Below are 16,152 nucleotides of genomic sequence, written 5' to 3'. Positions count from 1 at the left end.
TCAGGTTGCATATAGGAAAGCAGACTACAGTGGCCCAGGGATAAGCAGCAATTTTCCAGGACTGAGTAATTTCTGGAGCTTGTACATTTGGAACACATTTACAACAGTCTGTCATGGGACTCAATCTAAAGGGGCTAAATTGCTACTTTTATTTATCCTCTGGGAGGGAATGTGAGAAATAATGGATCAAGTCACATGATACCAATTCAACAGCTATGCCAAATCCTTAATGTTCTAGAATTGGTTTCTGAAATCCTATGGTTTCATTGGTTTTAGAAAGCTTTGATTTGAAGAATCTCTTGGTGTACAAGTCAATTCAGCTGTTGGTTTTGAACATGCAAATTTGTTCCAATATAATATATTATTTGCTTAGGGAGCAATTCATTCTGCAAGAAAATGAACGCAGAAAACTGCACCTCTTGAACCAAGCTGCAGGGAAACACATAAAGCACACACACACCTCGAACAGACACTTTCACAGTGACATTGAACTACACCCATCCATATTTCCTTTCCCTCTGTTCCAGACAGCCCCCTTCTTTCCCTCTGTTCCAGACAGCCCCCTTCTTTCCCTCTGTTCCAGATAACCCCCTTCTTTCCCTCTGTTCCAGACAGCCCCCTTCTTTCCCTCTGTTCCAGACAGCCCCCTTCTTTCCCTCTGTTCCAGACAGCCCCCTTCTTTCCCTCTGTTCCAGATAACCCCCTTCTTTCCCTCTGTTCCAGACAACCCCCTTCTTTCCCTCTGTTCCAGATAGCCCCCTTCTTTCCCTCTGTTCCAGATAGCCCCCTTCTTTCCCTCTGTTCCAGATAGCCCCCTTCTTTCCCTCTGTTCCAGACAACCCCCTTCTTTCCCTCTGTTCCAGATAACCCCCTTCTTTCCCTCTGTTCCAGATAGCCCCCTTCTTTCCCTCTGTTCCAGACAGCCCTCACTTTCACAGGAAGTCAAACCACAAACCGCAACCCTTCTGAGGCCCACTTCCATAAGCACACTGAGTCTTCCTCAAGGTAAAGTGCCATATTTGTTTGTAGTGTTTATATATTTCTTAAATGTTTATGTGTAAACCCACTGTTTTTAAATGTGTCACTGGTGAAGTTTTAAAGTGCTATGCCCTAATACCATTTTTCATATAAGCCCTGTGGTTTGTATTTGTGGAACTTTTCATAGTGTAGTGATTTTTAGAAACTAAAATGGAATTCATTTTCCTAAAAGGTTGTATAGGCTGGCCTTTTTCCTTTCTATATGAAATGTTTGCTTAATATTTTCTTGTGCAACGTAATTTGTCTCTGCAAAACAGGAGTAAATTCTAGTTATTCAAAAATTTTGGACATGAGTCCCCACATATGTATTACCCACTCCCAAATTAGGGGATAAAATAAGTATATTAGGTTGGCTATACAATGTTTGTTTGTTTGTTTGTTTTGAGAGACGGGGTCTGGCTCTGTCACCCATGCTACAGTGCAGTGGTGTGATCTTGGCTCACTGCAACCTCCATCTCTTGCTATTCAAGCTATTCTGCCTTAGACTCCAAAGTAGCTGGGATTACAGGCATGTACAACTACACCCAGCTAATTTTTGTATTTTTAGTAGAGACGGGGTTTCAACATGTTGGCCAGCCTGGTCTCGAACTCCTGACCTCAAGTAATCTGCCAGCCGCAGCCTCTCAAAGTGCTGGGATTATGGGCATGAACCACCACACCCGGCCTAAGTTCACTGATAAGAAAAGCGCCTCAGGCTACCACAGTATCTTCTAGATGTTTAATGTGAAAATAATGTGATTATATTTTATAGAATGGGAGAGATGAGACTACATTGACTTGCCTATGACATCCTGGTAGTCGTTTACTAGACAACTATGATAGGAATTTGTCTAATTGACATTCACCTCTTATAAAGGCTATTCCAAGATGCAGCTCCTTCCCTGCTGCCCTTCTAGAACAAGAAATTAAGAGTGAATGACTTTCTAAATCACTCTTGAAAAGTGTATAGAAGTCTCAGTGAATGTGTTTATGCAAAAAGGCCAAACGGAGATCTAATATATACACATTTGCTCTGTCCTTTTTGTTACTTGAAGGGTTGTGCAAATACTACCTTTCCGAAGCCTTCCCTAACCCCAGGCAAAATTTATTACACCTTTTCCAAATACTTTGTATATACCTGTCATATACTATTTAGCATAGATGGGCCAGTCCTCAGCATCTTTTTTTTTTTTAAACCATCATATCACCAATGCCTGCCTAACACTTTTGAGTAAGTTGTAAATACAGGGTTTTTGTTTGTTTGTTTTGAGACAGTCTTGCTCTGTCTCCTAGGCTGGAGTGCAATGGCACGATCTCGACTCACTGCAACCTCCGCCTCCCGGGTTCAAGCAATTCTTCTGCCTAAGCCTCTTGAGTAGCTGGGATTACACGCCTGTACCACCACACCCGGCTAATTTTTGTATTTTTAGTAGAGACGGGGTTTCACCATGTTGGTCAGGCTGGTCTCAAACTCCTGACCTCAGGTGATCAACCCGCCTGTCTCCCAAAGTGCTGGGATTATAGCCGTGGGCCACCACACCTGGCCCAAGATAGTTCTATCTTACACTTATGTAGGGCATGGCATGTGTGGCTGGGAACAGTGATCCCTGTCTTTGTCGTGAACTTCTTCCACTTACTAAAGCAAACCTGTATCACCCACCTTGAACCGTTGTTTCCATATTCCACAGTAGCCCCACCTGTCAGTTACCATCCTTACTATGCTGCCAGAGGACCACACTGGCTCTTCTTGGAAAAGCAGTCAGTTCGCATCTGATCTTACACTTCCTTCTCATTTTTTTTCTTTTCTTTTTTTTTTTTTTGAGAAAGTCTTGCTCTGTCGCCCAGGCTTGAGTGCAGTGGCACAGTCTCAGCTCACTGCAACCTCTGCCTCCCAGACTCAAGCAATTCTCGTGCCTCGGTCTAGAGTAGCTGGGACTACAGGCCTGTGCCACCAGGCCCAGCTAATTTTTATACTTTTAGTAGAGAAGGGGTTTCACCATGTTGGCCAGGCTGGTCTCAAACTTCTGGCCTCATGATTTACCCTCCTTGGTCTCCCAAAGTGTATTTGTTTGCTCATCCAGCTCTCCACATCTTTTATCCTCTGTTAAATTTGGGTCAAAGACTAAGGGGTGGTGAGGTAGTGTTGGCCTCTGTACTCATAATGCCCTTCCTCTCAAAGTGGAGTCCATTTGACCCACCCCGTACAATGTATGTCCTTGGTATACCCTCCACTGGCCCCAGGGCTGAGGCCTTTTTCACAGACAAGACACAGAAAGGACAATCCTGTTTTAGCTACAGCCAGTTGTGAAAACCTCCGCAGCCAAGAAAGGGAACTAACTTACAAGGCATGCAGCCAGTGACCTGGAGCCTGCCAACATTTCATTGTTATTTAAAAGTCAATTACTTTTCATTAAAAGAACCAGGACGAGCCAAAGTACTTCGCATACTACTAACATTTGCTACATTTTTATATTGTTTCAAAGCATATCTATGTAGGTTTATATAATAATTGCATAACTAGGCCATGTCATAACTTTTGCAGTTGGAAATGTCTGAGTCTGCATCCTGGTGACAGGACTGGCAGCATATATAACCTTGTGTCTTGGCCAACTTGTTATCCCAAGTCATACTGAATACCGTATTGAATACAGAATGATAACTAGCTGGGCGCAGTGGCTCACACTTGTAATCCCAGCACTGTGGATGGCCAAGTGGGCGGATCACCTGAGGTCAGGAGTTCAAGACCAGCCTTGGCCAACATGGTGAAACCCTATTCCTACTAAAACCACAAAAATTAGCTGGGCATGGTGGCGTGGGCCTGTAATTCAGCTACTTGGGAGGCTGAGGTAGGAGAATCCCTTGAACCCGGGAGACGGAGGTTGCAGTAAGCCAACATCGTGCCACTGCACTCCAGCCTGGATGACAACAGCAAACTCCATCTCAAAAAAACAAAACAAAACAAAATCCATTATATAGAATAACTAAATCACTTTTTCCTCTCCCATGGCTGACTGCTGATCTCATTTGTGAGCATCATTGATAAGCTGGCATCTAGAAATAGAACACGTTGAATCTATCGATCTATAGTATATACGCACAGAGCAAAGTAAAGGTGTAACAGCACTTTTCTGAAGCTTATTAGTTTTACCCGGATGTTACTAAATCCATAACCTATCTACCAAAAAGGGAAGTGACAGAAAACCAGACACTGATTTTTCTGGGTATTACAGTCCCCAGACACATGGCAGAAGACAAATGCATTTGAATGCATGTATTGATTATTCATGAAAAGAAATCCATATTCCGGTAAAAACATTATCAATTAGGGCCAGGTGTGGTGGCTTACACTTTGAATTCCAGCACTTTGGGAGGCTGAGGTAGGAAGATCACTTGAGCTCAGGAGATAAGAGACCAGCCTTGGCAATATAAGACCTCATCTCTACTAAAAAAAAAAAAAAAAATACATAAGAAAATAATAAATAAGAAATTTAAAAATCACGCCTGTAATCCCAGCACTTTGGGGAGGCTGAGGCGGGTGGATCATCAGGTCAGGAGTTCGAGACCAGCCTGGCCAACATAGTGAAACCCCATCTCTATGAAAAATACAAAAATTAGCCAGGTGGTGGCACACGCCTGTAGTCCCAGCTACTCGGGAGGCTGAGGCCGGAGAATCACTTGAACCCGGGAGCTGGAGGTCGCATTGAGCCGAGATCACACCATTGAACTCCAGCCTGGGTGACAGAGTGAAACTCAGTCTCAAAAAATTAGCTGAGCACAGTGATGTGTGCCTGTAGTCCCAGCTACTCGGGAGGCTGAGGCAGGAGAATCACCTGAGCCCAGGAGTTCAAGGCTACAGTGAGCTATGATTGTACCACTGTACTCCAGCCTGGGCAACAGAGCGAGACTGTCTCAAAAAAACATTATACACTAGAATGGGAAAGAACTAAGGTACTCACCACGACTTTCCTTTTATAAAGGCTCTTTGTTGTTTCTCAAATTATTCTACACATTTAAGATAACACCATACCACTGTCTGGAGGGAGCTGACATACTCAGACATAATCCTGAGGAGCATCAGACCCAACCAAAAGGATGGAGAGAAAAAGGCCAGAGGAATTGCTCCAGTAATTAGGGAGTAATCAGTAATGAACTCCCCAGCCTTCCAAAAAGCCTACAAATGTCGTTAAGGATGTAAACATTATGGTCCTCTCCCTTCACCCCAGGTTTACAAGGAATTAGGTCAGTAGCATGGAATTCAGACATGAATATGTCGGAATATTCTTCCGACTATGGATAGAATACTCATTAAGGTGGGTCTGCACTGAAAGAAGCCACATTGCCTGGCTTTATCTTTGTTAGCTTCAGCTATTCAGAATAAGTTGTAAATGTGGTTAAAAGGTGGCTCATGCAAGCAGCAAAAGCTTTTGAGGAAAAACAATCACCACAGACTGTGGGATCCTGGCAGGCTTTAGGGGACCAGCAGGTGGTGCTCTACTCCAGAACTAACACCTTGGCTTTCACTTAGTATCAAAATTAAATCAGATGGAACATATGAAAGCATTAGGCAAAAGAAGCCACTTTATCAGCTGAGGCACATATGGAAAAATGGTGTTTAAGAAAGTCAAAAGCTCACCAAAGGAGGTTCACAAAATCATTTGAAATATTCCTCAGGCCAATTTTTCTTACTAGCCAAGTAGTCATTATCCATCCCATGATGAGTGTAGGTAATTAATGAGAAATGCCACATGTAGGTAATCCATGTGAAATGTAATTGCTCACATTCCTGGCTGAACCTTGCCTGAAGTGGAGGGTGGCATAACAGATTACATGGAGCTAAATGATGGTGACACAGGGAAAAACAGTATAAGCAACTTGCAAGGTGTTACAACTTGGACTCCCACTTTCTTCTTTTAAGCTAAATGCTTTCAGATGAGAAGGAAAGGCTATCCTCTCAATATCCTGCAGGTGTCAGTGGAGACCTACATCTTTCCAGCAACCTAAAGGGTTACGAATACATAAGCCTCAAGCAACCAACTGACAATAGCAGCCAGCTATTAAAACCAAGACTTCAAATTAAAACAGCTTGCTAAGGTCATACAGTAAGTGGCAGAACTCATATTTATACCCAGGATGACTGACTTCGGGCTCTTCTCTGCCCCCAGTGGTATGCTTGTCAACACACACAGGGAGAACTCTGGAAAAAGTCAATTTTTGATAAAGTCCTTTTAATGGAAAATGTAAAACCCCTTTCAACTTTAATGTACAAAGCCATATGTAACACTTGCACTTTAACAAAAGCAAGCCAATGTTTTAAAAAAATACATCATTAAATGTATATATGTATATATTTACATAGCATATTAAGTTTAATATTTAGCTTTAAAAGTTCACATAAATTTTACCAAAATGAGACAATTTTAAATAAATTACACCTTTTGAAAATGTTTAATTGTACAGTCAATAGCTTCAACAAAATATTGAAGTGTCTGTATTTAGTATCTACTTTATATACTTTATACTTTACAAATTTTACAATTATTTGGCAGTAATTTTCTGATTATGACATGACTGCTGTGCGATTCAGCAATTTCCCAGATGCAGGCAATAGCTGGTGTTTGTGTCCTATTCTCACAGTAACTGTCTCAATGTAGTGAAAAATATCAGTAATTTTAGTAAACTGTACAAGGTCACATTTACACTTGATCAACAATATAGCATAGAATTTTTTATTTTTTACCAAAAATAAATACATCATTTTAAATCTGGCATTTTCACAAACATCATATACACTATAATACAAAACAGCTATATAGTGCTGCTTTTAAAATTCTGTTTTATAGCTAACATTGAATCACAGGAGCTGTGACATAGGCTATACTGCTGCAGTGTCAGTAACAAGTAATTACTACAAAGAGAATTTCTTGGCACTGATGGTTTTATGAAGCGTAAGTCAGTGTGCATACATATCATCATTCAAGGTTAAGTAATCCCAGTTCAATGACCTAAACATATCAAACTGGATCACACTTAATTTTCTTCCATATCCTCTACTTCATCCTCATGTATCTTCAAGGCTCTCACCATTTCTTTGACGGCATGATACAAAATATTTTTAACCTGAAAGAGATGTTGATATTTCTAATCACTTCAGTTGGACAGAAATTAAAAAATGAAAACTTCCAGATTTTACAAAAAAAACTATTTTAATAGGGGCCTAGGAAAGCCAAATATAAGAAAAATGTTAAGCCAAAAGGGACACTATAAATCATACAATTAAATACATGGTGGTGTTAATCTTTGTCACCCTAATGTGACCAACTAGGCAATGACTGCCTAAGCTGTTCTACATGTATATTTCTGAATATAAAAAGCCTGCAGAACAGGACCTAGAACACCTAACTCTTACCTGTAGTTTATCATCATAATTGATTTCTTCCTTCAAAAGTCTCAGTTCCTGTGTTAAATGAAATGACTCCACAAGATGTTCTGGAGACACAAAATCTTCAGTTACCTGAATACAGCTGTGAAAATTCTGAACCTATCCCCAAAAGAAAAAGAGTGAAATATAAGTTTTAGGAGGTGGAGCAAAGAAAACCCGAGTTATTGAAAACCAATAAACACAAGAGACAATTCTGCTGGAGAATTTACTTTCTCCAAAACATCAAATGGATTTTAAAGCAGAAGACCACATTTTATGAGAAAGTTATGTCACTGAAAAGCTTCATGTAAAGTGACTTTGTAAATGGAATATTTTTAAATGATAAAAAGAAAATAACTTTTCCAGGAATCCTTTGGAGAGGCTGATAACCAGATATTAAATTATCAATTTTGCCAAGGTGGACTTTTAAAAAATGTGTTACTTTTAAAAACTAACTTGAAAGAATTTATGAGGCAATCTATCTGAGTATGTTTATTGTTGCTCCATTGGCTTTCAGGATTTTGGTCATTTCACTGTTAACTCTTACATCAGAGAATAAAGAAAAGGAAATGAAACTTTGTTAGGAACTGGACTGGAAAATGTAGTTCCAGACAGATCTAATGACCTCGACTGAGTTTCAGAAATATCCCAGGATTTTGGTTATTCGTGCCTTTCTTTTGTGACTTTCTTTCAAATTAGCCAATTAAAGATATCCCTTCAACCACCGGTGACATCAGTACAACAGTTTTTCAACAGTGTTCTCTCTCCTGACTAAACAGTTTTCCCAAGAAGCCAGTCAATAGTCTTATCTGTTATTTGCTCAGCATTTACAAACTGACTTTGCACTTGACTATAGAGCTGCTTTCTATTAATGCCAGTAAAACAAGAAAGGAAGGCCCAAGCTGATCCAATCTGGGATTTGTGGTGTTTGTAGATTGTCTTCTCTTGATATTAAAAAATGTCACAAAAATTCCTGGGAAAGGAGAAATAATTGAAAAACTAAGCATTTAAAGTTATTCTAATTTTAAGTATGCAAAATAAATTTAATTGGGAGGAGTGAGATGAAGGAGATAGTAAGTGGGAAATGGAGACTGTGGGAAAAAAAATCTAATTGATGATAGGGTGATGGAATTCCAGAGGGGCTAGAATTCCTCCTCTGGGCATAATGACCACCTGAACAGCTGCTGAAGTCTGCAGAGTTCTTTAACTCAAGCACTGTGCCTCTATTGATAACTTGGTAGCATAGTAAAGTAAACATTCTCTTTCTTTAATCATTAGGCTGTTGGTTCCTCTGGAGGATGAATATAGTGGATGCCTCACATTTTCAGCATTTCTGTACAGTCTCACTGGCTCTTCATAATGTGTCTGTAGAACAGATGCTCTATTTCACAGAGCAGGAAACTATGGATGAGATGTTCAGCGCCTGTCCCAAGACAAATCAGCCAATAAATGGCAAGTCAACAGGAGCCCAACTCCTGCGGTGTCTTGTCTTAACAGATGCTTTACAGTCCTGCTTATTAACTCTCATACCAGCATACACAGTCTCCAAATGCCCTCTCTCCTTATATCTTTCATTTATCTGAACTTAAGGAGAGTCTTTCCAAAGTTTTAGCATGAAAGAACCTTTTGGTATATCTAGCTGTAGCATGTCCTAAAATCATTTGTAGCTCCAAAATGTATACTTGGTTCTTTTTAAATACAATTTCTCTTTATTGATATTCTCACTTTGTTCATCCATCATTTTCCTGGTTTCTGTTAGCTCTTTGAGCATATTTAAGACAGTTGTCTAGTAAGTCCAATGTCTGGGCTTCCCGGGGAAGGTTTTTGCCAATTTATTTTCTCCCTCTGAATGGGCCATACTTTCCTCTTTCTGTGTATGCCTTGTACCTTTTTACTGAAAACTGGGCATCTGAACATTACAATGTGTAATCATAATCTCTCCCTGCCTCAGTTTGCTGTTGTTGATTCCTGAGGGCTGCAGTCATCCACTTGTTTAGTGACTTTCCAAACTGTTTTTGCAAAGGCAGTATTCCTTGTTGGGTGTGGTCACTGAAGTCTCTGTTCCACTATCTCACTGGTCAGCCAGTGACCTAACAAGAGATTTCCTTAAATGCCAAAAATCAGCTGCCCTTTTCTTCATTAGCAGTCTCTTGGTTGCTGTATAAGTTTTCGATTAGATTCCAGAGTTCTGAAAAAGTTCATTCTGTCAGTCTTTGCCAGCTTATGGTTGTTTTAAAATGACTTTTAGAACAGTAACCTTTATTAGTGCTTACAAGATGCTATTAGGTTTCCTAATGACCCCTACCTGATATATTTTGCATAAAGGCTTGAGGGTTACTTTGAAGAGCCCAGGTTCAGTTTTAAAGCAGAACACAACTCAACTTCTCATTTTGATTATCCCTTTTCTTTGTCACATTTGAGTCATTTATATTTCACTTCCTTGACATTGTCTTATTCATACTTGCCTAAAAGCATCAGTTATAATTATAAATAGGTAATGTTAAGAAAATATAATTTGTATTTACAGTAGGATTATTGACACTGTGATTGCTATTTACTCAGTTATTTGTGAGAACTTAGTGTGGAAAGATTTTGCCAAGAAGTCCTTTTGGTCATATGAATACAGAGAATTACAACTTTAAAATTTTCTAAACTCATGATAAATAACCAAACACAATCAATTAAACTCAGTATTTTTGGGCAAAGTTTACTAAAGATTATGTGTTAACTTAAAAAAAAAAAAAAAACAAAAAACGGTTGCTGTTTTTAAGTAAAGGCCACTCTAAACCTCAGAATACTACAGAATCCTGGAGGTCAGTGTCATTGCTCTGTGGAGGGATGTACAGGAGTTTCACAGACTGAGTCCCAGTTACCAAGAGAAGATTTGTAAGTCTCCCATTCTAGAATAGTTCTTAGCACATAAAGAGGACTGTGGCTATGCTGCTTTCCCTCAGCTTGCTAAGATTATACCCCTCAGCTTCCTTGAACAGACAGCCCACTCTTCTCTCAATTTGGCTCTGGCAATGGTCATTGTTGACAGGCCAAAGAACAGAATCTTGTTTCTTCCCTATCACTGTTGGCCCCTGTCATGCAGAATCACTTGGTTGAAAATTTTTTGATAGGTGCCTTGGGTTTGCATGAGATTCCCATTTGTGTGGTTTCCAAAGTGTGGTCCCTGGACAATAAAATCAGCATTTCCTGGAAACTTGTTACAAATCTATAGTTTCAGGTCTCTTCCCAGACCCACTGAAATCAGAAACTCTGGTAGTGGGGTACAGCAATCTGCTTTATCAAGCCCTCCATGAAATTCTAACATATGCTAAAGTGTCAGAACACTGATTTAGAGTCTGATTATTCTGGGGGCCACCTACAGCCTACTGGAAGTGAAGTCATGAACAGTTTTCAGAACTTCTAAGACCTAAACAGGCTGTAAGTAATAATGCATCTCAAACATAGGTTAATATTGTAAACACTTATTACTTATTTTCTCTTAAAATTGCATTGCCACCAATTGTGAATTATGGACAACATCCTTTCAACAGAGTATAAAGAGCTGTGTTGTTGTCATTACACACATAGGAGAGGAAAGGTGGCAATTCCCTTTTATATAGCTGGCAATTTCTGTGCCAAAATATGTAGCAAAGAAGTTAGATCTTGTTTTGGATCACTCAGCAATTTAGTGGCAGAGCTCAGAATATAATTTGTCAGTCTAGGTAATATATGCTGCCTTGGTGTATTTAGATATAACATTTTTTATAGATGAAATTGTATTTCTATAATCTATGTGAATTTTCTAACTATCTCAAAGAAAATGTGTATAGTCATAAAGTGGGTTCTAACCTAAGTAAACTTTTGGAAGTAGCCAGAGAAAGCACATATAGGAAGAAGTAAACATTTATATGTTTTACAAAAAGCCCAATATATATAAATTATAGAAAGCCATAAATTTGTTTTCATCTACCCTTGTGCAAAAACATGTTGTTATTGAGAACATATTTTCAGGCCTTCAGAATAGAGACTTATTAATAATACAAACATTAAATACATTATTCTAGGCATGGGAAGAGAGCAATGGAAAAGATAAATCTCTTCATCATGCTTACGTTCTAGTGGGGGTTAAAAGACAATGAGCAAACTGAGTAAATTGTAAAGCATGTTTTAAGGTGACAACTCAAATGGAGGAAAATAAAGCAGGAAAAGGTGACAGAAAGTTGGGGGACACAATTTACAGCTTTAAACTAGACCTCACCAAGAAGGTGAAATTTGAATGAAGTCTAAAAAATTGCGAAGAAGCAAGTCTTACAGATACCTGAGAGAAAAACGATTCCAAGCAAAAAAGCTTAACAAGCACAAAAGCCCTGGAGAGGAAACATACTTGGTGTGTGTGGAAGTAGCAAAGAGGGCAGGATGGCTAGAGAGGAACTAGGAGAGCCATATGAGATGAAGGCAGTGAGACAGAGGGGAAAGTGGATATGTAAACTAACCTAACTTTTAACAAGGTCACTTTGAGCCTACTAAAAGACCACTCTTCCCAAAAAAGTAGCAGCAGGGAGACAAGTATAAGCATGAAATCTCTTTGGGGTAACAATGATTGCATCTGGATAAAAGGAACTGGGGGAAAATGTGAGATACTGAATTTTCACTGTGAACGTTTTATACTTTTGAATTTTTCTATTTATGTATTATATTTTCAAAAGAAAAACATTAAAAAGTAGCATTTTCAACAAATAGTACTGTAACAGCCAAATGCCCATATGCAAAAAATTGAACCTCGATCCATACTATACACTACATACAAAGATGAACTAAATTTCATACCCAAATGTAAGACCTCAAACTATAATGGTTCTAGAAGAAAATGAGGAGAAAATCTTAGTGATCTTGGGCTAAGCAACAATTTTGTAGATGCTATGAAAATATCATCCATAAAAGAGAAATTGATCAACTGGACCTCATCAAAATGAAAAAACCAGCCAGGTGGGCTGGCTCATGCCTATAATCCCAAAACTTTGGGAAGCCAAGGCAGGAGGATTGCCTGAGACTAGGAGTTCGAGACCAGCCTGAGCAACATAGCAAGACCCCATCTCCGTAAAAAATTTTAAAAATCAGCTGGGCATGGTGGTGTACATCTACAGTACCACCTACTCAGGAGGCTGTGGTGGAGGCATCACTTGAACCCAGGAGTTTGGGATTACAGTGAGCTATGACTGTGCCACTGCACTCTAATCTGGGCAACAAAGCAAGATACTATCCTTTAAAAAAATGGAAAAATGAAAAAAAATGCTCTTTGAAAAGAGAAGCTACAGGAAAGGAAAATGTATTTGTAAAATACATTATCAGATAAAAGACTTATCAGAAATTGGCAAGAAACACTCAAAACTCAGAAAAAAAGCAGCTAAATAGACAAAATATTTGAGTACATATTTAACCAAAGTAGATATACAGATGGCAAATCAAGATATAAAAAGATGCCCAATGTTTAGTCATTAAGAAAGTGCAAAGTAAAACCACCATGAGACACCACTGTACACTTATTAGAATGGTCTAAAAACAAAACTGACAGTAACAAGCACTAGCGAGGAAGCAGAGGAAATGAAACTCACATAACCCTGCACTGGGAAATGAAAATGGAACAACCGATTTAGAGAACAGTCTGGCAGTTTCTTAAATTTAATCATACATTATAGTATCACCAGGCAATCCCACCATTCAGTATTTACTTAATAGAAATAAAAATCTATGTTCACATAAAACCATGTATATGAATGTTTATGATAGCTTTATCTATGATTGCCCCAAAGTGGAAACAACCCAAATGTACTTCAGCCAGTGAATGTACAGATTTAAAAAATGAAAAAAATATTCATACAACTACCCAGCAATAAAAAAAGAATCAACTGATAAACACAACAATAGGGATGCATCTCAAATACATTAAGAAAAACCAGACTTAAAGGGTACATACTGTGTGATTCCAAATGTATGGCATACTCATAAAAGAACTATAGGGACAAAAAAGCAAGTTAGTTGCAGGAACTTTGGGTGGGAAGAGGTTGACTATAAAAGTGCAAGAGGAGGCCGGGCATGGTGGCTCACGCCTGCAATCCCAGCACTTTGGGAGGCTGAGGCAAGCAGATCACCTGAGGTCTGGAGTTTGAGACCAGCCTGACCAACAAGGAAAAACCCCATCTCTACTGAAAATACAAAATTAGCCAGGCGTGGTGGTGCATGCCTGTAATCGCAGCTACTCAGGAGGCTGAGGCAGGAGAATTGCTTGAACCCGGAAAGCAGAAGTTGCAGTGAGCCAAGATCGCACCACTGCACTCCAGCCTGAGCAACAACAAGAAGACTCTGTCTCAAAAAAAAAAAAAAAAGTGCAAGAGGGAATTTTTTCGGAGTGATGGAATTGTTCTATATTTTGATTATGTTGTTACCTAACTATGCATTTGTTGAAACTCACAGAATTATACATTAAATAAGGTATATTTTACTATATGCAAATTATGTCTCAATTTATAAAAATGACTACCTAGGTTAACTTTATAAAAACTGACATTGGATAAACTGAATATGTGAATAAAGATCTTCAAGGGAATCTACTTCGTATTATCAAAGGATTATTCCTATGTACCAAAAGATTTATAATACTAGTCTCTTAAATAGGCTCTTCTTTTGAGGGCATTTACATTTGAATACAGATTAGCTGTTTTCTGCTAAGAGGCTAGCAGTCAAAGAAATGGTGTATAGGGTGTACAGGTTAAACATGAATCATAAATAATACGACATCTCCGAAATAATCATAAGTCCATGGGAAAATATAACCACTTAACGTAAATACATTTTTTTTCCAGGAAGTTATCATAGAGAAAAAGGTACATTTATTATGACATTTGTTTTTTACTACTGTATCATAAATACCATTTGAGATCTAATAATGATAAATCTGACCCTGAATCTGATACATCCTAAAAGCTAAATAGTATTTGTATGGAATAGTGTCATAAATGCTAAACAGTCAATGACTATACTTATATAAAATGTGAGAAAATTTCCTTGGTAAACTAATATACATCAGCTACATCTCAATTACTTAGCAGTGGAAAAGGGAGAGAACCAACTCTTGAGGAAAAGCAGTTTTTTGAGTTTTTTCTGGTTTCCCTGGTACACCTTGTTAATATAAGGGCTAACCTGGGCGGTAGTAGCCCCATTCCACCTATAGGAATCCACTGTGTACTTTTAATCCCATCCTCCATAACCACCCCATCTATTCTATGCCATTTTTCCTGGTGTTGGAAAAATTAGGTATTTTAAATTAGGTATTTATTTTAGTTTTTGTATTTTGTGGATTAAGTTACATAAATTACATACCATCTTTCTTTAGACAGGCCCCTGCTATGCTATCATGCTGAAGAGAGGCAGGAGGTACGCTTAAAGCCTGATAAAAAAGTCTGTATACTGTGTCCCCCCATGCTTTTAAGACTCACTATTCAGAGGTATATATGTCACTAGGAGGGCTTAAAAATCAGATTTCAATCTATTAAATCAGAGACAGTATACAAATAGAAATCTGGCTCATGTTAAAACAATTTAAAATCTTAAGGTAATTATGTCAGATTTCTGCAAGTACTGGGATGTCATTTTAATAAAGGCAGACTGGTGCAGGTAATTCTCTTATTTGTGTCTTCTATTTATATCTATACTAAGAGCAATTTTTTTTTTCAAAACTAGTTCTTTCAGTCAGTAAAAGATATACTAGAAATAAGTTTGTATATACCTGATGAAGTGCTCCTGCTGGCAAAACAATAGCATCACCAAGGAACTGAATAAGAGTACAGGTTCTGACTCCATACTCTTCAAGCAGCCTTTGACGGAGCTTTTTATTCACATACCAACTTTGATCACGTATTGGATCATGTTCTGGTAGAACTTCAAGGCCTTGTTCTTTTGAAATCTGAAATATGAATTAAAATAGACACCCCAATTTAAGTAAGGAAATGGTAAATCCTGTTCAGTTAAATTTCAGTTTTATTTGTAATAACAAGTCTTTTGTTCTCAGAATCAATGGAACAACTGAATGAGCTTCTTCAGTTAAAAAATAACATTCTGCAATAATTTGGAAAGCCAAAGAATATAAAACAATACAGCAACACTGAAATGCTGTTAATAGTTAGTACTACTTCCTGCCTCCTTCCACTATGAAGTTTCCATCTATCTGGTTTCCTTCCTTACAATTGTTTCAAAAGTATAGCACATAGATGAGGAACAGGGTAGTTGTTTTTTTTACCAAAAGCCAAACCACTCATATGTATGGATTTCATAAACATTTATTGATCCTTTTTTAAGGTAAGTATAAATACCTTTACATGGCTAACCTTCTAGTGCTTGAAAAATCAATTTCAAGGGACTTTTTCATCTGTTAAATAATCTGCTTTAGAAGACACAAATTATCATACTTCAGATTAAAATACAGGTAGGTATTCAGGGATAAGATGGTACAAACAAGGCTATAACTCTTTTACTTCACATTGATCACAGACAGAACTTATATCCTTTCAGAAAGATGATGTATCAGCACTGAAGATTTCTTAAAGGAAATCTCCATAATTACGAAGTTTAAAAAGTACCTGAGCAAAGGGTTTGAACCTATTACTTCAGGTTGATACATACATTTCTTTCAGAGTATATGACAACTACAGGCAAAGTATGATTACTCAAAA

The 16,152-nt window shown here is 38.2% G+C and overlaps 1 protein-coding gene across 2 annotated transcripts in view; it reads right to left on the bottom strand.

The window, feature by feature from the left end:
* Window positions 1-6,225: 6,225 nt before the first annotated feature.
* Window positions 6,226-16,152, bottom strand: part of JMJD1C (jumonji domain containing 1C) — a 369,992-nt gene continuing 360,065 nt past the window's right edge. For both annotated transcript variants that reach the window (XM_050803014.1, XM_050803015.1), the window contains 3 exons: window positions 15,210-15,386; window positions 7,424-7,555; window positions 6,226-7,134 (listed from right to left, as the gene is read on the bottom strand). In XM_050803014.1, coding sequence (XP_050658971.1) covers window positions 7,045-7,134; window positions 7,424-7,555; window positions 15,210-15,386 — 399 coding nt within the window. In that variant the 3' untranslated portion in view covers window positions 6,226-7,044. The remainder of the gene's footprint in view (window positions 7,135-7,423; window positions 7,556-15,209; window positions 15,387-16,152) is intronic.

This window comes from Macaca thibetana, chromosome 9 (assembly GCF_024542745.1).
Source record: "Macaca thibetana thibetana isolate TM-01 chromosome 9, ASM2454274v1, whole genome shotgun sequence".
Lineage (NCBI taxonomy): Eukaryota > Metazoa > Chordata > Mammalia > Primates > Cercopithecidae > Macaca > Macaca thibetana.
This window is presented reverse-complemented; position numbering and strand designations above follow the sequence as displayed.